Consider the following 27,239-nt stretch of genomic DNA (forward strand, 5'->3'; position numbering starts at 1 on the left):
AAAATCCCACTGCATCTACTGATCCCAAAACTCAGTTTGTGAATCCCATCACAATGACCCTGTTTTTTCCATTTCATATTGATTTGAGAACAGAAAAAAAAAAAAAATCAAAACAAAAACAAACCAATAAGCAAAACCAGGACAGAGCAGATCTGGACAGATATATGATAGACTACTCAGAGGACTTTGGTGCTTTTCATTCAACATTTGTCTTGGCTAGGCAAAGTTAATCTCATATTCTCTAGGCAGGTTGGATTGATTAGGAGACAACTTGTTGCACAGTGTCTTTATACTTCAATTTTGAAGAATAGCATGGCATGAGTCCTACTGTATTGAGGATCAATACAAAAGCATAAGGCAAATTCAGTGTCCCCCGTTCATTTTGGCAAAATATCTGAGCAGAGGCACCCCAGCAGTTTTAAGGATATGTAATGTAATATGCCTTCCTATGCTTGCTCCTGGAATAATGGTTTACTCTGTGTTCAGTGGTCAAGGAGAATACATAGATGACAGACACTGTATCTGATTGTTACATCTGGCAAACCCAATGATCAGTTTAGCAACCTCAGCAGAAATCAGTGACAGCACTGAGTCAGCCAAAATTAAACACTGCTTTTCAATTATGTAACAACACATGGTAGAGGTTATGAAAACAACATCTCTTATTAGGCCAGTTCAAGCTGTGCATGTGTCAGAGTCAGACTTTTGCAGAGGGCCAATGTGCACAACTTAGTCTCAATAAATTCTACAAACCCTAATGTTCTGCTTCAGCTCAGTTGCCTCACAATGACTTTCTCTGTCCATCTCTCTATCTGAGTATCTATTCACCAGAGTGAGCCCTGAGCACCCATCTTTGCTTTCAGACCTGCATGCTAGCAGCAACCATTTTTATCTAACAGTTTGGACCAATCCAGGCATGGCATCTGGCACATGCACATTGAGACTGGAGAGTAATGAAGCTCTTCCCTTGCAGGTTTTGGGAGATGCCGGATCATGGGCGACCCACACTACATCACCTTTGACAGGCTGGTGCACCACTTCCAAGGGAAATACACATATATCCTGGCTCAGAGCATCCCTGACCTCCCTGACACTCTGACACAGTTCAGCATTGAAGGCACGAACTATCCTTTACTTGGAAGTCGACACATTACTTACCTGAAAGAGATTCTCATCAATGTTTACAACCACACAGTGCGATTCAGGCAGAACAAGCAGGTTCTGGTAAGTCCCTCCCTGACTGTAGAGGACAAGGAAGGCCCTCCCTTGGAGTAAAACACTTTTGAGTAATGGACATTTTTTTTAAATTAAAGTATTAAAGTGAACTGTGTTATTACAACAGTGCTGTGAGGCAACCACAAATGAGATTTTCAGTTGTGTGGAGTCTTTTTTCTCCATAGCTATGAAAGATACAAATAAATCAATAGATATAGTTTTAGCAATGAAACAGCAAATATCCCAAGGCTTACCATAAAGCCACACCAATTTTTATCAGTGGTAAGGAAATATTTGTTTTATGCTAGGATAATTTAATTTCCGTCCTCTTTATTGGTGTGTAAGAGCATACATAGCTGTTATATTACATTTTTAGTTCAATAATAGAAATTTCTTTGGATGATATGAAAGTACTGTGTTCAGATAATTTTGCTCAATACATGATTTTGTTAACTTAAAAAAATAAATGCTGTTAAATTATCTGATATATTTATCATAAAACCAGAGAAGTATTGGATTGTAGCATTGACCTGTACAGAAACCAGATTTTAATTTGGCCTATATATAATGAATTCTATTTTTTTTCATTCCTTGTTAGTTGGATGGTGTGAGAGTGAGGCCTCCTGTTCGACCTCATGAAGGTATTCATATATATCAGAGGTTAACAAGAATTTACCTGGAGACAGACTTTGGCTTATACTTGAGCTTTGATGGCAGACAAAATGCAGGTAAGTGATGCTATAAAACTTTGCAGAAATATTTATGCACAGCCCCCAAAATATTCTTATTCCAGAGGAGGTCTAAATCCAAGACAAAATTTGAAATCTTCACCCTTTGCTCTTATGGTCCCTTCATATATAAAATACCAGAAAATAACCAGAAAACACCAGAAATAAATGTTTCCCAGCAACCAGAAAAAAACCCACAAAACCGGCATTTCTCTGTCTGGATCCCACTGAACTTAGGAGAAGTGAGATACAGACTCAGACTGTCACATAGTTGTTTCATGTTAAGTAAGGTCTGAATGATAAAAACAATAGCAAATCACTTTAAATTGTTAACTGGGATGATGGGGCAAAATGGGGATCTGCCCCACTGCCAACTGAACCCAGCCACAGGAGTCGCAGGACTGAGATCCTCAATCTATACACTGTGAGTGTATCATTTTGCATGCTTCCTCTCAAGCCCACTCCAAATAATCCCAGTCTTTAGTGTTTGTCAGGACAGTCACATGGCCTGTACACAAGTCACTCATGCCAGCTGGACACATGGTACCTCTTCTGCTCAAAGCAGAGCTCTTGATTTACAGTACTCCTGATACTCCTGATTTACAGCAGCATATAGCTGTAGTATTTCTGAGTGCATGGTGAAAGTGCCAGGCTATGTATTTACATGGGCATCTTTCCAAACCCTGAAATTTCAAGTGCAGAAAGCAAATGTCTGTCTATAGAAATTCCATTTCTCAGAGATCAAGTGCATTGTAAGTGAAGGGCAAAAATTGGGTGATGCATTCTGTTTGTTACAAAGCAGTAAGCAACATGCATTAAGAGCACCCAGGCAGTGATATCATGTTATATAAAAACTTGTGAAAAATTACATTTTTCATGATCCACATTGCAGAGCACAGAAACTGTGCTACATGTATGAACAGGTCTGTTCAGGGCTGTGCTCTTATGCTACATATTAAACCCGTGTCATATTACCACCTGCAATCTGAGTCATGACATGTGGCATTTGACATTGACTTCTACCTCTTCCATACACTCAGTGGCAATAATTTCTATGTAACAGTTTTTTTCCTTCTGACTTTGCCTAGACATAAAACTGGCTACCACCTACAGAAGCAGAGTGGAAGGCTTGTGTGGTGACTTTGATGGGAGATACAGAAATGACTTCAAAAATCCAGATGGTGTTTGGGTGAGGAATGTCAATGTATTTGGTGAAAGCTGGAAAGTCCCTCTGAAAAGAAGCTCTCGTCTCAGGTACTTGATTTTCTATTTAATATCCACAGCAAGCACTGCCACTAGAAGTGAGTGAATTAAGTCATAGTCAACCTCTAGGAATAACTACACTGTCTCATTTCTCTTATCTTTCTTCTTCCCTTTGTTTGTGTGTATGGGCTTTTCCTGCTCATCACTAAGATAAACTATCAGTGCCCTTCTATCTGGCCAAAAGAGGGCTGAACTGTCAGTGCATGACTCCAGTTCAGTATCCCTCTGTGGAGTCACAGCCATTATAACTGTTAGGGCACAGGGGTGAATAACATCTTTGTCAAGCCCATGGTTCCTGACAAAGATAAATACATGTGCTAGATGGGCCTGAGTGAGTGCAAATCCTGATTCAGTGTCAGTCTTTCCTCTGGAACATGAAGGTAGTTTTGAAATCCATCAACATAAATTCACAGTTCTTCCCATAAAAGGTTCTTGAAGAGTCTGATTTTCTTGCTTTCATGGCTATCTATTTTGTTTTCTGCTGGTACACAAAAAGTAAGGACATTCTTTTCAGCGTACATGAGCATAATATTTGTGGTCAGGAAAATTCTGGGCTAATTAGTCCATACACAACATTGAAAAAGGTTTTTCTTGTTTCCTTGAGGTTTCTTTCCTTCCTGCCTTCCTGCCTTGCTTCCTGTATTCCTGTTGCTTTGAAAGCCCTTTGGAATTGCTTAGCCATTAACACATTGCTTTTTTGGAAAGTAAATGGAACTGTATTAGCTGTATATTTTTTGCAAAGATTTGCCTGCCAGAACAGCAGAAAACAGTATACGGGGCAGTGCTGAGCATAAAGAGGCTCTGGAGTCTGTGCCCACAGGAAAATTCTGGCATTTCAGTGAAAGTGAACATATAACCAAGAAACAGGGCTTTACTCCAGCTGTACCCTTCTGACTAACATACAACTTTTGTTGAATAGATTGGATGGAGGAGGCAATGGATAAGGTGCATCATGCAGAATTTCCAAAGAGATAACTACAGATATCCCATTTACTTTAAATATCCATAAATCTCTGAGATGGTAGGAAGTGTTCCAGTACATCTTTGATTTGCTATACCTCCTTCCCATTCAGGATAAAACATGAAAGATAAATAAGGTTACATTTACACCACAAGGCAGAAGTATTCTTGCAGTGTTGCTCAGAGCATAGTACCATGAATGCTGGATGTTCACAGAACACTGATGATTTCATAATGACTTCATTTACAGACGAGATGTCAACTCAGAAAATGAGTCTGAGGAGGAACCAGATCCAGGGCTTTTCCAAGGCTGCAACGAAAATCAGCTGGAGCAGCAAGCCACAACTTCAAGATGTCAAATCCTGACTGACTTGAATGGTACTTTTGCCAAGTGTCATTCTGCAGTCCAACCAGATTTCTATTTCACGTAAGTGTCTACTGCAGACAGTTGTTCTCCCCATTTCCAAAATAATTTTGGCAATAGCTTCTGACGAGAACTATCTTCAGTCATCTGGAGTCTCCAGGCTATTAATAGGAGCTGAGGATAGTAAGTGTCTTTGTATAACTGGACCTAGTGATTCCATTATTGATATATTTACATCCTCTTATTTATTTTTAAATAGTTGTGATTATATTTCTTTCATCTATTCAGTGTGTCACTTGTCTGCTAGTTCTACAAAGCAGCTTTCCTCTTTCCCCACACAGATAAAGCAGTAGTGTTAAGCATTATCCCTGTAGCCTGGAATTTCCAACATGCTTACCGTTCTCATCCATTCAGTGAGAATTTAGAACCTGGGTCTATTGGGTAGCGGTACTAGATTCATAAAATTTGTATCATGCCATAGCCAAAGGCTGAAGCTGTCAGTGACACTTCTTGAATTTTTCATGGAGAAGTACAAAAACCAGATTAATAAAGATTAACTAACCTGATATCTTCAAGAAAGTTTCCTCTGCTGTGTTGCAAGGTTGCTCTGCCCCCTTCATATACAATTCCAACATACCTAATTCTGAGCTGTATTCATCCCCACGTTCACTTTCATGCTTCATCCATCATCAGTCACAACTTTGCCAAGTAGCTGCTAGTTTTCCTTAGTTACATTGATGTGCCTAATATTTAAAGACAGATAAAGCTCACCCCAAAGTCCCTCTCATCTGGGAGAAGAATGTTACACTACTTTAAGACAAATAAAGTGGACCACTATCCATATTCTTAATATAAGCCTACTTTTCTCCTCACTCTAGAGTTTGGTTGGGCATCCTGCTCTACCTGCTTAGTGGTTGCCCTGATTTTTCAGAAGTTCTGAATATTTGCTGATTCCATTTATCTTGGATCTCAGTGCCTCTGAAAATCAGGCCGTGAATACCCAAATGATGAGCAAAACTGAGAAGCTAGCACTGACAGACAAACACTGGACACAACAGAATTCTGTGTCAACATTCAAGGCAGATGCACATGGGGAGGGTACCCATGTATTGAAAGAGGCATCTAAGACTTCAGCTGTAAGACTTAGCAGCACTAAAAAGTGCTGTATAAGATGTAGCCTATAACAGAAGCAGAGGGCAAAGAAGAACTTAGTGTGCTAAGTCAGATTACTGTTTATTGCTTGGTCGAAGGGAGGTTTAGATTTCATATGAGAAAAACTTCCAATTTAGGGCCATAATTTAGTAGTGGGCCTGGTAGAGTTCGGTTAAAAGTTGGGCTTGATGATCTTTTAGAGGCCTTTTCCAGCTTTAATGATGCTGTGATCCTATATGGACACCTCACATGGCAGCAGCAGCTGCACAACAAATGACCTAATCTTCCCAATCACGTGCTTGAGGTGTCTTGTATTCCTCTGTTTCCTGTCAGCCAGATAGTTTTGTTGGAAAGCAAAATGAACTCAGAGTCAGGCAGAAAAGCAGATTAAAATAACCAATAACAAAAGTACTGGGAATTAATCTTTTCTCATGTTGCTCACAGGAGCTGCCTGTTTGATATGTGTGTGGAAGGAGATGAGGTTGCTGTCTTATGTCGCAGTCTGGAGGAATATGTGCTGGCTTGTCAGCAGCAAGGAGTCAGCATGGATGGCTGGAGGCAACAGACAGACTGTGGTAAGCACAGGAAGAAAGAGAAAGTAGGGATTCTACCTACAGGACTCTTACTGAAGCTTAAGCCTTTTCCTAGATCATATCTTCTCAGGGAGTAAAAACATGTTGATTCACACTTCACTCACTCTTCACAGTTAAGCACACTTGTTTTCCTGTCCTCTCTTCTGTGTCCTATGCTGACTTTTGCATTTAAACCCCAGCTTTGAGGGATACTTCGGAAATCAGAGCTGTCAACTCCCTGGCATCAGAAGTTTTGTGAGTGAAAAGATGTCCCCATTCCCAATGGGACAAAAAGTTTCCATTTTGGAAACCATCACAAGATACAAATCTGAAGGCAAAACATTTCATTTCAAACTCTCTTTAAATCTACAAAATATTCTAATTATCTTTTTTTTTTTTTTTTTGCCTGTGAAATTTCAAGATTTAAAAAAAAAAAAAAGTTTCAACTGAAAACTCAAAACTTTTCACACTAAAAATTGCTGAAATAAGACTTATAATCATCTCCAACATATTTTTCCTCATTTTATTTTTAAGTTTGGAGATTCATCAAACCATGTTTTCCCTGTGTCTGCTATGGTGAGATGACTTTGTATTTCTGGTGAAACACAGTTCCCAAAGTTATGGAACAGCTCTGGCAGTTGCAGGGATGGTAACCCTGAACGTGTGAGAAGTGGTTTTGAGATCAGTGTATACCAGGAATGAGAGCACAGAATGCAAATAGCTTGGATGATGCAACCATCCTGACTTTGGAATCCTTTACTTACAACTTCAGAGCTATTATATATGGATGCACATCTGTGTGTGTCTATTTATCATATTGCCTCCTACACAATGGATGAGAAAGGGAATTCTGTATGTAAGTAACACACAGCAGCCTGCTATAACTGGACTCCTTATTTTTACAGGTATGTCATGTCCTCCCAACAGCAAGTACAGCTCATGCATGTCTGCATGTCCAGCATCCTGCAACGACCTGACCAGCCCCTCTGAGTGTGAATCACCCTGTGTTGAAGGCTGTGAATGTCTCCCTGGTTATGTTCTTAGTGGCTTTGACTGTGTGCCTTACAAACAGTGTGGCTGCACATACCTTAACAAATACTATGAGGTACGGTCTCTGTGTGGGTCAGGCAGCTCCCACAGCACTAAACAGTATTTTCTCTTGTTAGTTATTTTGACCATCTCCTCATAATCCTCAGCATGTACCTTTGCAGTAGAAACATTAGAAACAAAGAGCAATTGTTTAATAAAATACTGGTTTCTGGAGAAAGGGAAGAGAGCTCAAGATCTCTTGGTCTCCCTCTGAAACTCTGAAATGGCAGATAGCATTTCCACATTGCCTTGGAGGTATGATGTGATTCATCTGCCGCTCATCCCAAGCAACAGTTGCCCATTTTTGTTGCTCATGAGCCAGGGTCTCATGCCACAAATTCTTCTTTTGCTTTCTTTGTTGGGCCATCCACAAGTTTCAGAGAGCTGCATTAATAAGATGCTTGCTTTGGGTTTTTTTACAAAGTACTTAAGAAAAACCCAATCTTCCCTATTGCCATTCATAAGGAAAGCATTGGAGAGAGTATAATGAGGGTTCCAGTGCTACATTCATGTTTTTTTTCTGGCTGATTTTATTTGATCTTTTTTAACATCTAACTCCTGTTTTTCCAGATTGGAGAAATATTCACCACTGATGACTGCTCTCAGAAATGCCAGTGCACAGAAAGCTCCACTGTTTTCTGCTTGGATGAAGTGTGTGGGTCTGCAGAAATCTGTGGCATTTCAAACTACAGTCGTGGATGCTACAGAAGTGAGTCAACCATTATCACAATGTCTTTGATGCTGTGAAGTCTTGACTAACTTTAAAGGGCATCATTGGGTTAGGGATAGTTGCAAGAGAGAGTGTACAGAAGAAAACCATGAAAGGGATCTTGCTCTGATGTTTCACTAGAGAAACAGTGTTTCTTTCCCTCATTCATGTTGTCAGATACAAGAAACTTGCTGAAATACAGGGGATGTGCAGCATTAGGAGTCAGTGTAATCTAAGCATGAACAGTTCTCTTCAGGGTTGGATTATCTGAGAGTCTACTGTTTCTCCTTTTTTCCCAGGTGGTCCATGTATGCCAAACCCTTGTAAGAATGATGGCATTTGCTCTGAAACTTCCAACAGCACCTCCCTCCACTTTTGTGAATGTTCAGAACTTTACACAGGATTAAACTGTGAGGCTGAAAAAATAGGTAATAAAAATATTCTGTATTTCTCTGTCTGCATTAAACACATCCTTTTCAAAAATGGATGTTGTTGTGGAGAAGAACTGGGCTAGCTCTTCATTTTCATGATGTAGGTTAGTAACCCAGTGGGTGAGAGCCTGTGGTCATCCAAGCAGAGAGAAGGGTCAGAAGTCCATTGGACAGGTACCAGAAAGCAGGACAGCAGGGCTTGGTACAGTACACGGGACCTGGCTCTGACACCTCTCCAGAAAGCCACAGAGAACACACAGACAGAAACAGACAGAAAAGGGCGGAGAAAAAACATTTCTGTTCACAGCATGGTTAGCTTTCAGTGACAGGGCTCTTGTTTGTTCTTCAGCTGAAGACCCTGACAAGGAGGATTCGGGCCACACCATTGCCATTGTCGTCGCAGTCGTGGCAGGAGTAGCTGTTATTGTCATTCTCATCTCCTCTACAGTGTTGCTGCTCAGGTAAGGCTTTTCCCAGCTTTGCTACATTCAGCAAAGTAAAGACACCTCTTTTAGCACCTGTAAACCTCAAAACTCTCATCAGTCACATATCTGCAAGAACAGAAAGGAACCACAGCATTGGGGATCTCTTCTGAGGAATGTGAGGGAAAACTTAACTGTTTTTATCAGAAATGATAACATTCCATTTCTTTTACACAGGGCATATGCACCACTTATCATAAAACTCAAGCTTCTCCAAAATCCACTTCTGTTCATGCTCACAGCATTTTTTGATCTCTCACTATAAATAAGAATTGAAATTAAAATAGGTTGTTCTTTTCTTCTTTTTTTTTCCCCATTGTACAGAAAGAAGAAAAAGGTGGATACAGTTATTATAACAAGGGATTCTTCTTTGAAAGGGTCCAGGGATAAACTGGATGCCAGAGTACGTGAGCAAGATTATGGCTGCATTGTGAACCGTGCATTTGATCAAAATGAATCCCCAAACACACAACTATAGTTAACAATATTATTCATATTAATTTCTCATAATTTTTACTCTGTATTTAATCATATTTCTAATACTTTGAGAAGAAATAATAATAAATTTATCATTGCATTTGTTGAAAACCTTTGTAATTGTTCATTTAAAATAGCTCTCAGATCTCACATCGTAGGCCCAAAATGAAATATGTCCTAACTGACAGAAGAGACTCTGCTGTCTTCAAAGTTTTTTGAAAAGCACAAATTCCAGACAGATCTTGATGGCACAAATGTGCTGCACAACAAGACATACACACCTCTGAGAGATGTACAAACCATAGGCTGATGTGGTCAGAATTCAAACTGAAAGAGAGCAGGTCAAGGTTAGATATCTGAAAGTAGGTTTAGGTTAGATCTTAGAAAGAAATTCCTTACTATGAGGGCAATGAGGCCCTGGAATGGGTTATCCAGAGAAGTTGTGGATCCCCTGTCCCTGAAAGTGTTCAGGGCCAGGTTGGACAGAGCTTCGAGCAATCTGGTCTAATGAGAGGTGTCCCTGCCCATGGCAGGGGATTGGAAAGGGGTGATCTTTAAGTTCCTTCCAACCCAAACCATTCTGTGATTCTATGAACAATTTATAGCATCCCAGGCAGGTCTTCATGAGATCTTACTCAAATCCTTCTATGGGGAGGGGATTAGTTGACCAACATGGACACAGTTCTTTACCCCTCTTCTGGCAAGGCATGTCCAGCTGGAGAGAGAAAGAAACAAGACACTGAGCTCACCTAAGGATAGATGTAATAAAAAGGATGACCTCCATTATCCTCTTAGAGTGGAGGGGACAGGAAGCAGGCTTGTCATCAGTCCCCAACCTGTGGGGACTAAGTAAGAGCATAACTTAGCAAAAACTTTCTGAAGAATGAGATCGTATCATAATGTCTCCTTGGGGGTCTTTGCAAACTCAGAAGCTGCCACACTGATGAATGTGAGAGGAGCTCTGCATCAGCCCCAGACCATACCTAGGACTCCCCTACATCAGGAGACCAAAGGTATTTGCAGCAATGCCTAGTTACATGCTGTGTGTGAGACCCACCCCATGACAGACCACTCACAAAGCTCAGGGACTGAAGCATTGCCTGAGCCTTGTCCAAGCCCAGAACAGATTAGCAGGGCTACAAGTGAAACTTTGAGATGTAAAGCACCATGGAAATATTTCTGGTGCTTTCCCAGGTCGTTGTGGGTTACTTTCTGATTGTCGAGGAAGACATATACTGCAGGTAGCTCAGTGTGCAGCTGCAGTGTAAGGTGCAGACTGAGCTCTGGGTGGCAAGACCTGGCTGAACTGATGCACACCCTCTACATAACAAAGGGCACTAACACATGTACAGACACTCAGAGATACTGCAGGAGCTGAGGACTCCAGACTGTGAGGGTACAAAATTCACAGGGTTTCTTTTGTTTGGGGTTCCTCCTTGGAGGCATCCAGCTCAAGATGTTGCTTTGTTGTTGCATCATGATTAATTTATTTTAAGGATCCAGATGCTTGAGACTCTGCTAGGGCAAACCTGGGGCTGCACAGGTGAGAAAACTTTGGATGTGAGTGTGAGGGGTACAGAGGGTCAAGGGGGCACCTCAAAGGGACTCAGGCAGGGCCTCAGTCCCAGCTCAAGTGCAGCACGTGTGACTGCCAGAGTGGGTCCTGAATGGTTGGCCAGGAGGGTCTCCTTAACATGGCTTGCTGTTTTTACTTCTGTAATGCTTGTTATTATTTAACTGCCCTTTTCCCTTTCCCGTGTCCATAAATCCATGTGTACTGTTAGCCAGAGAAGTATTTGCAGTCTCCATGGTGAGTTAGGTTATTCTGGTCCGTTCAAGAGCACACCAGCTGCCCATACACACAGGCTACATCTCTTTTGGAAAGGGTATGAATAGAAAGGGCCTTTCAACCTCATTACACAATGAAAATCAATCGGTGACAGAGGCCTACTCATGCACAAATGAACTGTCAACGTTATGCTGGAATTTCACTGTGTTTATAATACCATCTTTGCTGGCTGTGCAGTGGCAGTTTCTATTGCACTCTCGTGCCTGCCACAGCGTGATTCCGCGACTGCCAAGCAGTGCTGACCACACTCACCTCCCTTTGCCCTGGGTGGGAGCACAGGCCAGTCCCTCCCCTGCAGGATCCCAGCCCAGGCTCCCCCAAGCAACAGGACCCTGCTGTGCCCAGGTAAAGCAGATATCTGGGTTTCCATGTATACATTTGGGGGTTTTTCCATACCACAAGAATTGCCTTGGTGATTAAATTTCCACTGCAAATCCTTGCAAATAGTTCAGATTTAAAGATGGGGATGATACAGACAGCAGAACTGTCGTCAAATGCTCCTCTGAAATAACAATTAATGTCACTGGAAGACAGAAAGATGGCAAATCTTCCACTGCTCTCATCTTTTATATCAACCAACGTGCTGGCCTGACTGCTGAAAATGCAAGGCTTTAAATACTGCTTAGTTCAACTTACCCAGAGGACACTTTTCTCATTAGTTGTAGCACATTGTGCCAGCAACAGTAAAGGAGACAGCTGTACAGAGTCAGCTGTGCCTGACTCTTGGACAAGGACCGAGGCGTGGCATAATCATGAAATTCCTCGGCAGTCCCAAAGGAAAGGCACAGGCCACGTTATAAAAACACATCCTAAAAATCCCTTTGCCCTAAAATTATTTCACTCAGAGCTCCACCTCCTTTGTTTCTCATCACGGTGAAGAAGTAGAATGGCAGCACCCCATTTTTGCCTCGAAAGGTTTCCTGCTGAGGGATGCCCGCTCGGCCGAGCGGGACCAGAGTCGCTCCGCGGCTGGAGGGGCTCGAGGAGGTGCGGAAGGCCCGGGGAAAGTGCCAATGGCACCTCCTCCTCGGGGACAGGATCGGATTTTCCACTAAAACCAGCGGTTTTCGCAACAATCTCGGGAGCGGAGCGTCCGGATGGGAGGGGCGGTGGGAGGGAGAAGGCGGGGGCGGTGGGACGGGACGAGATGGGAGAGGAGACGGACGGAGCCGCTCTCGGTCAGCGTCGCCCGTGAGCCCGACAGCAAGCGCCATCTTCATCCTATTTATAGCGGGAGCAGCGGGCCGGGATCCCGGCCCCGGCAGCAGCGGGCCAGGCGCTGAGGTGAGCAGAGCTCGGGGGCTGCGAGCGGGCGATTCCAGCAGGACGCGGCCCCTCCATCCGCACGGGCCGGAGGTGCCCCAGGGCCCGGGCAGGGCTGGGCCCCGCGGGCAGCCCCGGGCAGCCGCGTCCCGGCAGCGGAGCGGCCCCGAGCCGGCTCCGGCCGAGCGGGGCCGCCGCTCCGGCAGCCGCTGCCCTCGGCGCCGCCGCTGACACCCTCCGTGCCTGCGCTGCCGGCAGCTGCCCCTGCACAGCCCTCGCCTCCCCGCTGCGCTCTGCCCTGCGCTCAGCCAGCCCGGCGGAGCCCGCACGGCCCCACCCAACCACCCCGAGATGGCACAAGGCGGGCGCGACCCCCGGCCCGGGGACCTGATCGAGATCGACCGGCCAGGTTACAAACACTGGGCGATCTACGTGGGGGATGGATATGTCATCAACGTCACACCTGTAGGTAAGGCCGGTGCCGCCTGGCAAGGTGTAGAGTGGGTGTTGGGATGCACCAGGAGCCCTGTCTCCCTCCGTGTCCTGCTGCTGGTAAAACCTGTGTGTGTAGATGACCTTTCCGGGAGCAGAGGAAAGCAATCTGAGGTCGTGCAGAAGCCAGAGAGGGTCTGCCTGCCTGCCTTATCTCTTCCCTGACTTCCCCAGATGAAGGAGCCCCATCTCTGTCAGTGAGCACCACATCAATATTCACCAGAAAGGCCAAGGTGAAGAAGCAGCTCCTGAAGGAGGTGGTGGGAAATCACAAATGGCGTGTCAACAACAAGTACGACCGCTCCCGCACTCCTTTCCCTGTGGAGGAGATCATCCGGCGTGCTGAGCAATGGGTTGACAGGGAGGTGCCATATGATGTGCTTAACAGAAACTGTGAGCACTTTGTGACAGAGCTCCGATACGGAGAAGGAGTCTCTGAGCAGGTGAGTATCCCGGGGTGAGCCCCTGGTGCCTCCCAGAGCCCCTCCTGGCTGCTGGCTGTGAGCTGGGCACTGGGACACAGCCTGCAGCCTGCATGGGGACAGCCCAGTGCCAGGCGTGGGCTCCAAAGCAGCGCTGCCTCCCCAGAGCCCCTGGGCCTGGAGGGTCCCTGTGCTCTGCCTGCAGCCTGCCAGTGCCCTCTGACTGAGTGCCACCTCCTGGGGCACAAACCTGCCTGTTACCCCTTCTGATAATGGGGCACATGCCTCTCACTGATTTATTTACCATTATTATCCCTGCCTTTTTTATATTATCATGCTGGGGGGGAGTAAACACAAGTGCTCCTCATGTTTCCAGCCTGAGTTTTACTTTCCCTTTATAGGTCACAAAAGCTGTAATTGGTGCTACAGCAGCTGTAGGAGGTATCCTTCTTGCTGGTCTTGCCACCGTTGTTGTGAAGGGCTTGTTTGGGGACTCATCCAAGAGAGAGAGGAAGTACTCCTGATGTGCTGTCAGGAAGAGCTCAGACCAAGGCAGGGGCATCTCCTGGCCACAGCAGTCACTGGGCAGCTTTTGCTGCACCTGCCATCAATGTTTCCTAGTAACTGTGCCACCCTTGCTGTAAATATTAAATAATATAAGAATAAATAATGGATATTTAATTAAATAAAATGTCAGAAATCCAATCTTTAATTTCCCAAAAATCTTCTTTTATCTAACTTTGCATCCAAATTCAACTTTTCAGCCTTGCTTTTCCCTGCTATCTCATTAAGAAATAAAAAGTCAAGTTTGGCACCATTTAAGGTGACCTCCAGCAACATTACCCTGCTTGCCATTTCTACTTTTATTTCATTGCCTGTGATGATTTTTGTGGTAGTCTGGGTGCATTGCACAGAAGCCTGGGTGCAGGCTTTTCATCCATTTTCATCAATTACTTCCTGTAGGCTTTTTCTGTATATTTGTGATTTTAACCTCAACTTTCAAAAAAAGTCAAAAAAGTACTGCTGAGGGTTTTCCAGCTGAGGCTCTGTGTAGGTGGGAAAGTCCTGGCTGCAATGTCTGCACAGGAGCAGACAGGGCATGTGCAGTGTCTTGAGCCTGTACTTGTGCTGCTTAAACTGAGAAACTCCTGGGAGACGGAGGAAAGGTCAGGTCTCATAAGCTGTACCCTTCAGAGTTTTACAGGAGTGCTCTGGTTTTGGCATGATGGTGTTTTGCTTGTTTTTTCCCTGCCTACAAAGTGTTTACAAATGTACTGAGCCACACCATTTCCTTGGCACAAAGCTGATGTGTGCATTGTCCTGCAAGAAAACTGTTCAGGCCAAGTGTGCTTTATTGTCCTTCAGCTGCAGGATCTGCCTTGAGTGTTTGGAAGCAGGTCACCTGCATCCCACCTGTGAGACACAGAACCCTGGCTTGCTTTCCTTACAGGCAGCTGCCTGGCCTGCAGGGACAGCTGAGGGCAGCACAGCTGTGTGTGAGAGGCTGGCTGCTTTTGTCTGCTCTGCACAGCTTGTCCAGGCTTAACCCCAGCCAGCAGCAAAGCACCAGGCAGCCACTGGCACACTCACTCCCTGCCAGCCCCATCAGGGAGGGAATCACAAAAGTGAAAAACTTGTGGCTTGAGAAGAAGTTGATTTAGTAGGTAAACCAAAAGGTTTGCATGCAACAAACCAAAACAAGGAATCAATTCATTGCTTTTTTAAACAGCAGTTTTTCAGTGTTTGAAATAACCAAGCCAAAGTTTGCAGTTGTATTTTGTACTGCCCTTTGTTATTACATCAGAATAAAGTTCTTAGTTTTAACACAGAAAAACACATTGCAATCGTAATGAAAGTGAAACTCCTTTCTGGATTCCTGGAAATGGAACTGAAACGTCTTTCACAGCTGATCTGTTTGGGTGGTTATACAGTAACCCAGGAGCTTTAACCTTTCTGCTCTCAGGGCATTCTATCTGCATAAGAGAGCGCTGATAAGGGAGCAGCATATGGACCTCTCACATCTCTGCTTCATCCTGGAATACAAGAGAACTGGCTTTATTTTATCTGGGGTATTGTCTTGTTCTTGAAAGCTGCAACATTTCACAGAATGCAGAAATTTGCAGTTGTACTGGACATCTCTGCAGTCAGGGTGATGTTGTTCATGGTGGGATACCTTTCCATGGGGCCTGCTGGGTGCATTGACAGAATTCGGTGGAACACTGCTGGAACCCTAATGTGAGAGTGTGAGGAGGTGCAGCAAAATCCATCACTTGCTACATTCTGCACTTCTGAGCCCTTCCAGGAAATTCTGGCAAGTCCTGAGACCTGCTCAAGTTGCCATGGAGTAGAGTCAAGGCTGTTCTTTTCCCTACAGCTGAGAGAACTCTCATTGCCTGTGCTGTGGGGCACACCCAGCACAGGCACAGTGTGTCCCTGAAAAGAATGGCATTTGTAGGACATTAAATATCTGCATCTAGTGCACATCAGAGGATGAAAACCTGGGATGATTCGGTATAAGACAGGGAAGCCACAGCATAGTGCAGCCTTGAGCCTGGATCAAGGGCCTCACCTGGTCTCCTCTTCCTTTACTTTGTAGGTGGGGTAATGTAAATCTAACCCATCAAGTTGCTGCTGCATAGTTTTTCGCATTTACTCAAGGCTATTTACACTGACTCTTTACATCCTCTACTGGATTTGGTAGTGGTTGAGTGGTACACAAGCCAGACTAGAAACATGATCCAGAGGTTGCACTTTTACAAAATGATATCCTGCCATATGTACGGGAGCAGTGTCAGAGCTGTTGCCTGCCATTGAACAGAAGCATTCCTTGAGGGCAAAGAGGGGGTGACCCAAGTTCCATGGTGGCAGGACCAGATTTTTCACCCAACAGTGGTTTTAGCACCAACCTCGAGAGCATAGCCTTCCTGGAGCAGGTGGCGGGTGTGCCCCGACGGGATGGGTCCGGGGCAAAGCTGGCAGTGAGCCCGGCAGGTTACACCCTAGCACCTCATGCTCCCTATTTATTGCGGGTACAGGGGACTTTGAGCCCGGCCCCGGCAGCAGCGGGCCAGGCGCTGAGGTGAGCGGAGCTCGGGGGCTGCGAGCGGGCGATTCCCGCAGGACGCGGCCCCTCCATCCGCACGGGCCGGAGGTGCCCCAGGGCCCGGGCAGGGCTGGGCCCCGCGGGCAGCCCCGGGCAGCCGCGTCCCGGCAGCGGAGCGGCCCCGAGCCGGCTCCGGCCGAGCGGGGCCGCCGCTCCGGCAGCCGCTGCCCTCGGCGCCGCCGCTGACACCCTCCGTGCCTGCGCTGCCGGCAGCTGCCCCTGCACAGCCCTCGCCTCCCCGCTGCGCTCTGCCCTGCGCTCAGCCAGCCCGGCGGAGCCCGCACGGCCCCACCCAACCACCCCGAGATGGGACAGGACAATTGCAAACCCCAGCCCGGGGATCTCATCGAGATCGACCGGCCCCTGTACCAGCACTGGGCGCTCTACCTCGGGGATGGATATGTCATCCACGTGACAGGTAAGGCTTGGGCGTCCTGGCAAGGTGCAGAGGGGGTGCTGGGATGCGCCAGGAACCCTGACTCCATCCTTGGGCCCCTGTGTGTGTAGCTGGCTTTTCCAGGAGGACCCAGAATCACATCTGACGTCCTGGTGTGGCCAGAGAGGCTCTGCCTTACTGCATTACCTCCTCCTTGGCTTATGCAGATGAAGGAGCCTCATCCGTTTGGCTTAGCAGCTCTTCAATACATGCCGCAAGAGCCAAGGTGAAGAAGGACCCGCTGGTGGAAGTGGTGAAAAGTCATAAATGGCGTGTCAACAACAAGTATGACCGCTGCCGCACTCCCTTCCCTGTGGAGGAGATCATCCGGCGTGCTGAGCTATGCATTGACAGGGAGGTGCCATATAATGTCCTTAAAAGCAACTGTGAGCACTTTGTGACAATGCTTCGCTACGGAGAAGGAGAGTCTAGGCAGGTGAGTGTCCCGGGGTGAGCCGCTGGTGCCTCCCAGAGCCCCTCCTGGCTGCTGGCTGTGAGCTGGGCACTGGGACACAGCCTGCAGCCTGCATGGGGACAGCCCAGTGCCAGGCGTGGGCTCCAAAGCAGCGCTGCCTCCCCAGAGCCCCTGGGCCTGGAGGGTCCCTGTGCTCTGCCTGCAGCCTGCCAGTGCCCTCTGACTGAGTGCCACCTCCTGGGGGCACAAACCTGCCTGTTACCCCTTCTGATAATGGGGTGCCTCTCCCTCACTGATTTACTTACACTCATTATCCCTGCCTTTTCTATATTATCATGTGTGGGAGTTGTAAATATAAATGTTCCTTATGTTTCCAGCCTGTGTTTCGTTTTCCCTTTTATAGGTCCAAAATGCAGCTGCTGGCAGTGCTGCAGTAGCTGTGGGAAGTATCATTCTTGGTGTTGCTGCTTTTGTTGGGATGGCATTGTCCGAGAGCGCATCCAGGCGATAGTGCTACTGATGGGCTGCCAGGAAGGCTCAGAGCAAGGCAGGCAGGGTCCCTGGCCACAGCAGCCACTGGGCAGCTTTTGCTACACGTGCCATCAAGGCTTCCTTGAACAGTGCCACCCTTACTGTAAATATTAAACAATCCCTAATAAAATATCTGCATCACAAACTCATATTGCCCTAAATTCCTCTTTTATCTGAATATTGTTTTGTGTGCAAGTTCAGCAGTCCAGCCTTGCTCCTTCCTGCCATCCCATTGTGACAAAAAAGTCAGTGATTTACAGGAATGCTCTACTTTTGCATGATGGTGTTTTGCGCAGTTTTTCCCTGCCTACAAAGTGTATTTTTCCCTGGCTCTTCTGGCTCTCTTTGGGAGCAGCAGACCTCCAAATGTGGGTAGGTCTGACAGGAAAACCCACTGGGGTGTTCCTCACTCAGCTGTTTGTTCCACTGTGCCATTTAAGTTTTCTCCAACCCCCCTGTAAGTGCAGTGATTGCTGGCATTGGACCTGAACAAGCATGCCAGGTGATTTTTGTGCTCCCTTGCAACCCAACCCACTATAGGATTCTGCTCTTTCAGCCGCCAAAAAAGCACTGAGGCTTAAAGAATTGCAAGGGGAGCAATGGAACTTTGCCTGCCATAATGTGGGGTCATGGTCACTTCAGTGACCAAATGTTGATCCCAAAGTGTGTTCATAGTTCCAGCACCAGATCAATCTTCCCCCAGCCAGCAGGAAGGCAAAGCCAGGGTCCCTGCAGTGCTGGGGGTCAGGGATGTGAAGAATGAGCTGTGCAGCACCTGTGCTTCACCTCCCAATGTCCTGAGCCACACCATTTCCTTGGCACAAAGCTGATGTGTGCATTGTCCTGCAAGAAAACTGTTCAGGCCAAGTGTGCTGTATTGTCCTTTAGCTGCAGGATCTGCCTTGAGTGTTTGGAAGCAGGTCACCTGCATCCCACCTGTGAGACACAGAACCCTGGCTTGCTTTCCTTACAGGCAGCTGCCTGGCCTGCAGGGACAGCTGAGGGCAGCACAGCTGTGTGTGAGAGGCTGGCTGCTTTTGTCTGCTCTGCACAGCTTGTCCAGGCTTAACCCCAGCCAGCAGCAAAGCACCAGGCAGCCACTGGCACACTCACTGCCTGCCAGCCCCATCAGGGAGGGAATCACAAAAGCTAAAGTGAAAAACTTGAGGATTGAGAAAAAGATGGTTTAATAGATATCCTAAAGCTCTAAATTAAATGAAAGCAAGTCAAGGAATTAATTGATTGCTTTTGCTAAACATCAGTTTTACAATGTTCAAAATAACCAAGTCAAGCTTTCTCTTTATTTTTGTTCTGCCCATTATTAATATATCTAAGTAAACGTATTGGCTTTAATACAGGAAAACACATTTTAATGAAACAAAGTCAAATTCGTTTTTGAATTCCTGGAAATGGACTTGAAACTTTTTCATGGGTAAACTATTTAGGTTATAAAGTAACCTAAGTAAGCTTTCTGCTCTCAGAGCATTCTCTCTGTACTCCCTGACAAGGGCAGCATATGGACCTCTCACATCTCTGCTTCATCCTGGAATACAAAAGAACTGGAATTATTTTATCTGGGGTGTTGTCTTCTTGTTCTTGAGAGCTGCAACTGTTCACAGAATGCAGAGGTTTGCAGTTGTACTGGGCATCTCTTTGCAGTCAGGGTGAGGTTGCTCATTATGGGCTGCCTTTCCTTTGAGCCTGGTGGGTGCATTGACAGGATTTGGTGGAACACAGCCCAAACCATAACGTGAGAGTGTGAGGAGAAACAGCAGAATCCATCACTTGTTGCATTTTGAGCCTTTGTAGGAGCTACTGGCAAGGCCCAAGACCTGCATTTGTCATGGAATAGAGTCAAGGCTGTTTTTTTCCAGAGACTGGAGACAAATATCCTGGATTATGGTCAGGGGCACAGGCACAGCCTGTCCCTAAACAGAGGGGTTTTTGTAGACATTTCAAGCACCTGGATGTGGTGCACGTCAGAGGATGAAAACCTGGGCTGATTCAGTGCTGGCCAGGGAAGCCTCAGCATCGTGCAACCTGGTCTCCTTGTCTGTGTTTGTGGGTAGGGTTAACATCAATCTAATCCATCAGCTTTTTGCTGCAAAGTCTTTTGAATTTACCCGAGGGCATTTGGGATCCCTCTGCAGCATCCTCTGCCATTTTTGTTAGCAACTGACAGACTGGTAGCCAAGGCAGGTTTTAATCATGATCCAGTGGTTGTTGTTCTGCAAGAAAATGTCCAGTGGAGTGACAGAGAGCAGGGTCAGGGCTGTCCCATCACTGCATGGGAGGGTGACTCGGGAATAGAGTCTCCCCACAATGAGGTGGTGGCCCCACTTCCTCGGCAACAAGATCACGTTTACCACTCGACAGGTTGTTTTGGTACCGCCCCAAGGAGCGGAGCCTTCCCCCTGCGGGGCGGTGGATGGTGCCAAATATGCAGCTGCTGGGGCAGGACGGGCAGTGACCTCTCAAGAACGGCGGAATCGTCACTGGGGCGATATTTATAGCGGGAGCAGCGGGCCGGGATCCCGGCCCCGGCAGCAGCGGGCCAGGCGCTGAGGTGAGCGGAGCTCGGGGGCTGCGAGCGGGCGATTCCCGCAGGACGCGGCCCCTCCATCCGCACGGGCCGGAGGTGCCCCAGGGCCCGGGCAGGGCTGGGCCCCGCGGGCAGCCCCGGGCAGCCGCGTCCCGGCAGCGGAGCGGCCCCGAGCCGGCTCCGGCCGAGCGGGGCCGCCGCTCCGGCAGCCGCTGCCCTCGGCGCCGCCGCTGACACCCTCCGTGCCTGCGCTGCCGGCAGCTGCCCCTGCACAGCCCTCGCCTCCCCGCTGCGCTCTGCCCTGCGCTAAGCCAGCCCGGCGGAGCCCGCACGGCCCCACCCAACCTCCCCGAGATGGCACAAGGCGGGCGCGACCCCCGGCCCGGGGACCTGATCGAGATCGACCGGCCAGGTTACCAGCACTGGGCCCTCTACGTGGGGCGTGGATATGTCATCAACGTGACAGGTAAGGCTTGGATTGCCTGGCACAGTGCTGAGTGGGTGCTGGCATGCCCCGGGAGTCCTGTCTTCCTCCATGGGCTGGGGGTGGACTCTGTGTGTGTAGATGTCCTTTCCAGGAGGAGTCAGAAACCCATCTGAGGTCCTCGAGGGGCCAGAGAGGATCTGCCTGACTGCACTGTCTCCTCCTTGGCTTATGCAGACGAAGGAGCCACATCCCTTACTCTTAGCAGCTCTTCAATACGCGCCACAACAGCCAAGGTGAAGAAGCAGCTCCTGAAGGAGGTGGTGGGAAATGATGAATGGCGTGTCAACAACAAGTATGACCGCTACTACACTCCTTTCGCTGTGGAGAAGATCATCCAGCGTGCTAAGCAATGGATTGGTAGGGAGGTGCCATATGATGTGCTTAACAGAAACTGTGAGCACTTTGTGACAGAGCTCCGCTATGGAGTAGGAGTCTCTGAGCAGGTGAGTGTCCCGGGGTGAGCCCCTGGTGCCTCCCAGAGCCCCTCCTGGCTGCTGGCTGTGAGCTGGGCACTGGGACACAGCCTGCAGCCTGCATGGGGACAGCCCAGTGCCAGGCGTGGGCTCCAAAGCAGCGCTGCCTCCCCAGAGCCCCTGGGCCTGGAGGGTCCCTGTGCTCTGCCTGCAGCCTGCCACTGCCCTCTGACTGAGTGCCACCTCCTGGGGGCACAAACCTGCCTGTTACCCCTTCTGATACTGGGGTGCCTCTCCCTCGCTGATTTATTTACCCTCATTATCCCTGCCTTTTCTAGATTATCATGCTGGGGGGTGTGGGGGGGGCGGTTTGTAAATATAAATGCTCCTCGTGTTTCCAGCCTGTATTTTGCTTTCCCTTTTATAGGTCCACAAAGCAGCTGCTGGCAGTGCTGCAGCTGCAGCAGCTGGTGTTGCTGGTCTTGGTGGTGCTCTCACTGTTGCTGAGTTTGCTGGTGCTGCTGGTATTGCTGGTGCGGCAGGTGTTGCTGGTGCCGCTGCTGCTGCTCTCGCAATGGCATTGTACGCCAGCGCCTCCAGCCGATAGTGCTGCTGATGGGCCGTCAGGAAGAGCTCAGAGCAAGGCAGGGGCATCTCCTGGATACTGCGGTCAAGGTCAGCTTTTGCAGCCCATGACATCAAGGCTTCCTAGGAATTGTGCCACCCGTGCTGTAAGCTTTAAATAAGCCTTAATTAAACATCTGAAATCCAAACTCATATTTTCCAGAAATTCTCTTTTATCTAATTGAATATAGCTTTGTTTGCAAGTTTAAAAATTCAGCTTTGCTTCTCCCGGCCATTCCAGTTAGGAATAACAAACCAAGATTGTCACCATTCAAGGTTATGCCTAGTACTTCTAGCTTACTTGCCATGTAGGCTTTTATTTTATTGTGTGTGATGGTTTTTGTGGTAGTCTGGGAGAAATTGCAGGCTAATTATCGATTCCTTCCCCATCCCACACACCTCCCATGGAGTGCTTTGCGGAGCACCTGAACAAGACTGCTAGGTGATTTTTGTGATTCCTTGCAATTCTCAACCCCTTATTGGATTCTACTGTTTGAGCTGCCAAAAAAACACTGAGGGGCTTAAAGAATTACAAAGAGAGCAAGGGGACTTTGACCCACGGAGCTGTGGCCATTCTCTCTTCAGTGACCAAATGTTGATTCCAGTGTGTTCATAGTTCCAGCACCAGATCAATCTTCCCCCAGCCAGCAGGAAGGCAAAGCCAGGGTCCCTGCAGTGCTGGGGGTCAGGGATGTGAAGAATGAGCTGTGCAGCACCTGTGCTTCATCTCCCAATGTCCTGAGCCACACCATTTCCTTGGCACAAAGCTGATGTGTGCATTGCCCTGCAAGAAAACTGTTCAGGCCAAGTGTGCTTTATTGTCCTTTAGCTGCAGGATCTGCCTTGAGTGTTTGGAAGCAGGTCACCTGCATCCCACCTGTGAGACACAAAACCCTGGCTTGCTTTTCTTACAGGCAGCTGCCTGGCCTGCAGGGACAGCTGAGGGCAGCACAGCTGTGTGTGAGAGGCTGGCTGCTTTTGTCTGCTCTGCACAGCTTGTCCAAGCTTAACCCCAGCCAGCAGCAAAGCACCAGGCAGCCACTGGAACACTCACTCCCTGCCAGCCCCATCAGGGAGGGAATCAGAGAAGTTGAAGTGAAAAATCTGTGGCTTGAGAAAAAGACATTTTAGTAGGTAACCAAAAGCTCTGAATTCAAGGAAAGCAAAAGAAGGAATTAATTTACTGGGTTTTATCTTCAGTTTACGATGTTTGAAATAACCAAGATTTCCAGTTGTATTTTGTACTGCCCTTTTTTATTACATTTGAGTAAACTTCTCAGCTTTAATACAGGAGAACACATCATAATGAAACTGAAAGTGAAAATCTTTTCTGGATTCCTGTAAATGGACTTGAAACTTCTTTCATGGCTAAGCTATTTGGGTGGTTATACTGTAACCCAGGAGCTTTAACCTTCCTGCTCTCAGAGCATTCTCTCTGCACTCCCTGATAAGGGAGGACTGTGTGAGGGCAGCATATGGAACTCTCACATCTCTGCTTCATCCTGGAATACAAGAGAACTGGAATTATTTTATCTGGGGTGTTGTCTTCTTGTTCTTGAGAGCTGCAACAGTTCACAGAATGCAGAGGTTTGCAGTTGTACTGGGCATCTCTTTGCAGTCAGGTTGAGGTTGCTCATTATGGGCTGCCTTTCCTTGGAGCCTGGTGGGTGCATTGACAGGATTTGGTGGAACACAGCCCAAACCATAAGGTGAGAGTGTGAGGAGGAACAGCAGAATCCATCACTTGTTGCATTTTGAGCCTTTGTAGGAGCTACTGGCAAGGCCAAAGACCTGCATTTGTCATGGAATAGAGTCAAGGCTGTTCTTTTCCAGAGACTGGAGACAAATATCCTGATTTGGCATCAGGGGAATGGGCACAGCCTGTCCCTAAACAGAGGGGCTTTTGTAGACATTTCAAGCACCTGGATGTGGTGCACATCAGAGGATGAAAACCTGGGCTGATTCAGTGCTGGCCAGGGAAGCCTCAGCATCGTGCAACCTGGTCCCCTTGTCTGTGTTTGTGGGTAGGGTTAACATCAATCTAATCCATGAGCTTTTTGCTGCAAAGTCTTCTGCCTTTACTTACAGAGGATCCCTCTGCAGCATCCTCTGCCATTTCTGGTAGCAACTGACAGACTGGTAGCCAAGGCAGGTTTTAATCATGATCCAGTGGTTGTTGTTCAGCAGGAAAACTCTCAGCACAGTGACAGAGAGCAGTGTCAGGGGCGTGCCATCACTGCATGGGAGGACGACTTGAGGATAGAGACTCCCCATAATGAGGTGTGGCCCCACTTCCTCGGTATCAAGATGATATTTTCCGCTCCACGGGTGGTTTTGGCACGACTCAAGGGAGCGGAGCCTGCCTGCACGGGATGGGTGGTGCCAGACCTGCAGCTGCTCGGGCAGGAAGGTCTGTGACCTCTCAAGAACGATTGCGCAATCGCCTCTGCCACGAGCTTTATAGCGGGAGCAGCGGGCCGGGATCCCGGCCCCGGCAGCAGCGGGCCAGGCGCTGAGGTGAGCGGAGCTCGGGGGCTGCGAGCGGGCGATTCCAGCAGGACGCGGCCCCTCCATCCGCACGGGCCGGAGGTGCCCCAGGGCCCGGGCAGGGCTGGGCCCCGCGGGCAGCCCCGGGCAGCCGCGTCCCGGCAGCGGAGCGGCCCCGAGCCGGCTCCGGCCGAGCGGGGCCGCCGCTCCGGCAGCCGCTGCCCTCGGCGCCGCCGCTGACACCCTCCGTGCCTGCGCTGCCGGCAGCTGCCCCTGCACAGCCCTCGCCTCCCCGCTGCGCTCTGCCCTGCGCTCAGCCAGCCCGGCGGAGCCCGCACGGCCCCACCCAACCACCCCGAGATGGCACAAGGCGGGCGCCGCCCTCAACCTGGGGACCTGATCGAGATCGATCGGCTAATTTATGAGCACTGGGCGATCTACGTGGGGGATGGATATGTCATCCACGTGACAGGTAAGGTTTGTACTGCCTGGGAAGGTGCTGAGTGGGTGTTGGGATGCCCCAAGAGCCCTGTCTGCCTCCATGGGCTGGGGGTGGACTCTGTGTGTGTAGATGTCCTTTTTGGGTGGACTCAGAAACTCATCTGAGGTTCTGAAAGGGCCGGAGAGGGTCTGCTTGCCTGCCTTATCACCTCCTTGGTTTCCCCAGATGACGGAGGAGCCTCATCCGTTTTTGGTAGCAGCTCATCCGTGGGTGCCGGAAAAGCCAAGGTTAAGAAGGAGCTCCTGGAGAAGGTGGTGGGAAATCACAAATGGCGTGTCAACAACAAGTATGACCGCTCCCGCACTCCTCGCCCCGTGCGGGAGATCATCCGGCGTGCTGAGCAATGGATTGGCAAGGAGGTGTCATATAATGTGTTTAGCAAAAACTGTGAGCACTTTGTGACAGAGCTCCGATACGGTGAAGCAGTCTGTGAGCAGGTGAGTGTCACAGGGCCCCAGAGCCCCTCCTGGCTGCTGGCTGTGAGCTGGGCACTGGGACACAGCCTGCAGCCTGCATGGGGACAGCCCAGTGCCAGGCGTGGGCTCCAAAGCAGCGCTGCCTCCCCAGAGCCCCTGGGCCTGGAGGGTCCCTGTGCTCTGCCTGCAGCCTGCCACTGCCCTCTGACTGAGTGCCACCTCCTGGGGGCACAAACCTGCCTGTTACCCCTTCTGATAATGGGGTACATGCCTCTCACAGATTCATTTGCCCTGGTTATGCCTGTGCTTTCAATGTTATCATGCTAGGCTGTTGTAAATATAAGTTCTCATCATGTTTGCAGCCTGTGTTTTGCTTTCACTTTTATAGGTCGAGGGAGCAGCTTTTGACGGTGTTGCCGCAGTAGCCGTAGGTGTTCTTGGAGCTGTTGCCGCTGTAGCTGCGAAGGCATTCCTGAGGAGATAGTGCTACTGATTGCTTGTCGGGAAGACCTCCGAGCATCGCAGGGGGTGATCCTGGCAACGGTGGTCACTGGTCAGCTTTTGCTACATCTGTCCTCAAGGATTTCTAGCAACAGGGTACAATTGGTGTAAACGTTAAATAAGCCACAAGGAAATTTCTGAAATCTAAACTCCTATTTCCCTGAAATTTTTGTTTATCTATCTCAGTATAACATTGTCTGCCAGTTTAACATTTTTGCCTTGCTTCTCGCTGCCATCCCAGTAATGAATAACAAGTTGAGATTGTCACCATTCAAAGTGATCCCCAGCAGCTCTAGCCTGCTTACCACGTGAGATTTTATTTTACTGTGTGTGATGGTTTTTGTGGTAGTCTGGGAGAAATTGCAAGCAAGTTATCCATTCCTTCCCCATCCCACACACCTCCCCTGGAGTGCTTTGCTGAGCACTGGTGCAGACTTTCCCTCCTGATTTGATCAGGTAGCTCCTGGAGGCTCATTCTGTGTATCAGTGAAATAAAAAGGACTGCTGAGGGTTCACTGTGTTCTCCAGCTGAGTCCCGGTGTGTGTGTGTGTGTGTGTGTGTGTGTGTGTGTGTGTGTTCTGGTACAAAAGACAGAAGTCGGCTAAGGAAGGCGGGACCCCTCCTGGAAGAGAAAGGAGACCCCTCCTCCCAGACGGTCATGGCCTCGAAAGTACGGCTCTTTCAGGCAGAGATGTGGAAAGAGGGATCCGAGATGCTCGGCGGAAAGGATCAGCGCGGCCGCCGAGCGCCGGGGGCGGGCGGGCACGGCCGGGCCGGGGAGCGCCGGGGGAGCGGCGGGGAACCCGCGCGGAGCGGCGGCAGCGGCACAGAGCGGGCACAGAGAGCGGGCACAGAGCGGGCACACAGCGGGCACAGAGCGGGCACAGAGAGCGGGCACAGAGCGGGCACAGAGCGGGCACAGAGAGCGGGCACAGAGCGGGCACAGAGCGGGCACAGAGCGGGCACCGGCACAGAGAGCGGGCACAGAGCGGGCACCGGCACAGAGAGCGGGCACAGAGCGGGCACAGAGAGCGGGCACAGAGAGCGGGCACAGAGAGCGGGCACAGAGAGCGGGCACCGGCACAGAGCGGGCACAGAGAGCGGGCACAGAGAGCGGGCACCGGCACAGAGCGGGCACACAGAGCGGGCACACAGAGCGGGCACCGGCACAGGGCGGGCACAGAGAGCGGGCACTGGCACAGCGTGGGGCTGGCACAGAGCGGGCACCGGCACAGAGAGCAGCCCAGTCCCATACAGCGCGCACCGCTGCCCGCGGCACCGCGCGACGGCTCCGCTTCCCCCGAGAGCAGGAG

General features: G+C 48.8%; 5 protein-coding genes across 6 annotated transcripts in view; all 5 read left to right on the forward strand.

The window, feature by feature from the left end:
* Positions 1-9,553, forward strand: part of LOC135278567 (uncharacterized) — an 89,775-nt gene extending 80,222 nt beyond the window's left edge. Inside the window, exons 112-121 of the mRNA XM_064385142.1 lie at positions 974-1,224; positions 1,814-1,943; positions 3,032-3,197; positions 4,417-4,593; positions 6,127-6,257; positions 7,160-7,359; positions 7,914-8,052; positions 8,352-8,480; positions 8,833-8,944; positions 9,290-9,553. Coding sequence (XP_064241212.1) covers positions 974-1,224; positions 1,814-1,943; positions 3,032-3,197; positions 4,417-4,593; positions 6,127-6,257; positions 7,160-7,359; positions 7,914-8,052; positions 8,352-8,480; positions 8,833-8,944; positions 9,290-9,443 — 1,589 coding nt within the window. The 3' untranslated portion in view covers positions 9,444-9,553. The remainder of the gene's footprint in view (positions 1-973; positions 1,225-1,813; positions 1,944-3,031; positions 3,198-4,416; positions 4,594-6,126; positions 6,258-7,159; positions 7,360-7,913; positions 8,053-8,351; positions 8,481-8,832; positions 8,945-9,289) is intronic.
* Positions 9,554-12,206: 2,653 nt separating this feature from the next.
* On the forward strand, positions 12,207-14,310 carry LOC135278844 (uncharacterized). The gene is made up of 4 exons (XM_064385683.1): positions 12,207-12,575; positions 12,813-13,023; positions 13,221-13,489; positions 13,870-14,310. Exons 1-4 carry the CDS (start codon positions 12,222-12,224, stop codon positions 13,990-13,992), a joined length of 957 nt encoding a protein of 318 aa, XP_064241753.1. The 5' UTR covers positions 12,207-12,221; the 3' UTR covers positions 13,993-14,310.
* Positions 14,311-16,306: 1,996 nt separating this feature from the next.
* LOC135278848 (phospholipase A and acyltransferase 1-like) lies at positions 16,307-18,096 on the forward strand. The gene is made up of 3 exons (XM_064385687.1): positions 16,307-16,989; positions 17,175-17,443; positions 17,826-18,096. The coding sequence occupies exons 1-3, from the start codon at positions 16,878-16,880 to the stop codon at positions 17,931-17,933; spliced, it is 489 nt and encodes a 162-aa protein (XP_064241757.1). The 5' UTR covers positions 16,307-16,877; the 3' UTR covers positions 17,934-18,096.
* A 1,779-nt stretch (positions 18,097-19,875) lies between these two features.
* LOC135278845 (phospholipase A and acyltransferase 1-like) lies at positions 19,876-22,163 on the forward strand. The gene is made up of 4 exons (XM_064385684.1): positions 19,876-20,519; positions 20,757-20,961; positions 21,157-21,425; positions 21,823-22,163. Exons 2-4 carry the CDS (start codon positions 20,850-20,852, stop codon positions 22,000-22,002), a joined length of 561 nt encoding a protein of 186 aa, XP_064241754.1. The 5' UTR covers positions 19,876-20,519; positions 20,757-20,849; the 3' UTR covers positions 22,003-22,163.
* Positions 22,164-24,520: 2,357 nt separating this feature from the next.
* LOC135278850 (phospholipase A and acyltransferase 1-like) lies at positions 24,521-26,440 on the forward strand. 2 transcript variants are annotated; one of them, XM_064385689.1, is made up of 3 exons: positions 24,521-24,978; positions 25,174-25,445; positions 25,813-26,440. In XM_064385689.1, exons 1-3 carry the CDS (start codon positions 24,867-24,869, stop codon positions 25,906-25,908), a joined length of 480 nt encoding a protein of 159 aa, XP_064241759.1. In that variant the 5' UTR covers positions 24,521-24,866; the 3' UTR covers positions 25,909-26,440. The 2 variants fall into 2 exon arrangements, with proteins under 2 accessions (XP_064241759.1, XP_064241760.1); XM_064385690.1 differs by lacking the exon at positions 24,521-24,978 and adding an exon at positions 25,033-25,069.
* The last annotated feature ends 799 nt before the right edge of the window (positions 26,441-27,239 follow it).

Source organism: Passer domesticus, chromosome 11, assembly GCF_036417665.1.
Source record: "Passer domesticus isolate bPasDom1 chromosome 11, bPasDom1.hap1, whole genome shotgun sequence".
Lineage (NCBI taxonomy): Eukaryota > Metazoa > Chordata > Aves > Passeriformes > Passeridae > Passer > Passer domesticus.

What these genes read in the sequence shown, in the direction of transcription:
- LOC135278845 (XM_064385684.1), top strand. Translation starts at nt 20,850, where the DNA reads ATGGCACAAGGCGGGCGCGACCCCCGGCCCGGGGACCTGATCGAGATC. An exon ending in ATATGTCATCAACGTGACAG is followed by an intron (nt 20,962 to 21,156) that starts GTAAGGCTTGGA and finishes TGGCTTATGCAG; the next exon opens with ACGAAGGAGCCACATCCCTT. An exon ending in GAGTAGGAGTCTCTGAGCAG is followed by an intron (nt 21,426 to 21,822) that starts GTGAGTGTCCCG and finishes TCCCTTTTATAG; the next exon opens with GTCCACAAAGCAGCTGCTGG.
- LOC135278850 (XM_064385689.1), top strand. Translation starts at nt 24,867, where the DNA reads ATGGCACAAGGCGGGCGCCGCCCTCAACCTGGGGACCTGATCGAGATC. An exon ending in ATATGTCATCCACGTGACAG is followed by an intron (nt 24,979 to 25,173) that starts GTAAGGTTTGTA and finishes TGGTTTCCCCAG; the next exon opens with ATGACGGAGGAGCCTCATCC. An exon ending in GTGAAGCAGTCTGTGAGCAG is followed by an intron (nt 25,446 to 25,812) that starts GTGAGTGTCACA and finishes TCACTTTTATAG; the next exon opens with GTCGAGGGAGCAGCTTTTGA.
- LOC135278844 (XM_064385683.1), top strand. Translation starts at nt 12,222, where the DNA reads ATGCCCGCTCGGCCGAGCGGGACCAGAGTCGCTCCGCGGCTGGAGGGG. An exon ending in CATCAACGTCACACCTGTAG is followed by an intron (nt 13,024 to 13,220) that starts GTAAGGCCGGTG and finishes TGACTTCCCCAG; the next exon opens with ATGAAGGAGCCCCATCTCTG. An exon ending in GAGAAGGAGTCTCTGAGCAG is followed by an intron (nt 13,490 to 13,869) that starts GTGAGTATCCCG and finishes TTCCCTTTATAG; the next exon opens with GTCACAAAAGCTGTAATTGG.
- LOC135278848 (XM_064385687.1), top strand. Translation starts at nt 16,878, where the DNA reads ATGGGACAGGACAATTGCAAACCCCAGCCCGGGGATCTCATCGAGATC. An exon ending in ATATGTCATCCACGTGACAG is followed by an intron (nt 16,990 to 17,174) that starts GTAAGGCTTGGG and finishes TGGCTTATGCAG; the next exon opens with ATGAAGGAGCCTCATCCGTT. An exon ending in GAGAAGGAGAGTCTAGGCAG is followed by an intron (nt 17,444 to 17,825) that starts GTGAGTGTCCCG and finishes TCCCTTTTATAG; the next exon opens with GTCCAAAATGCAGCTGCTGG.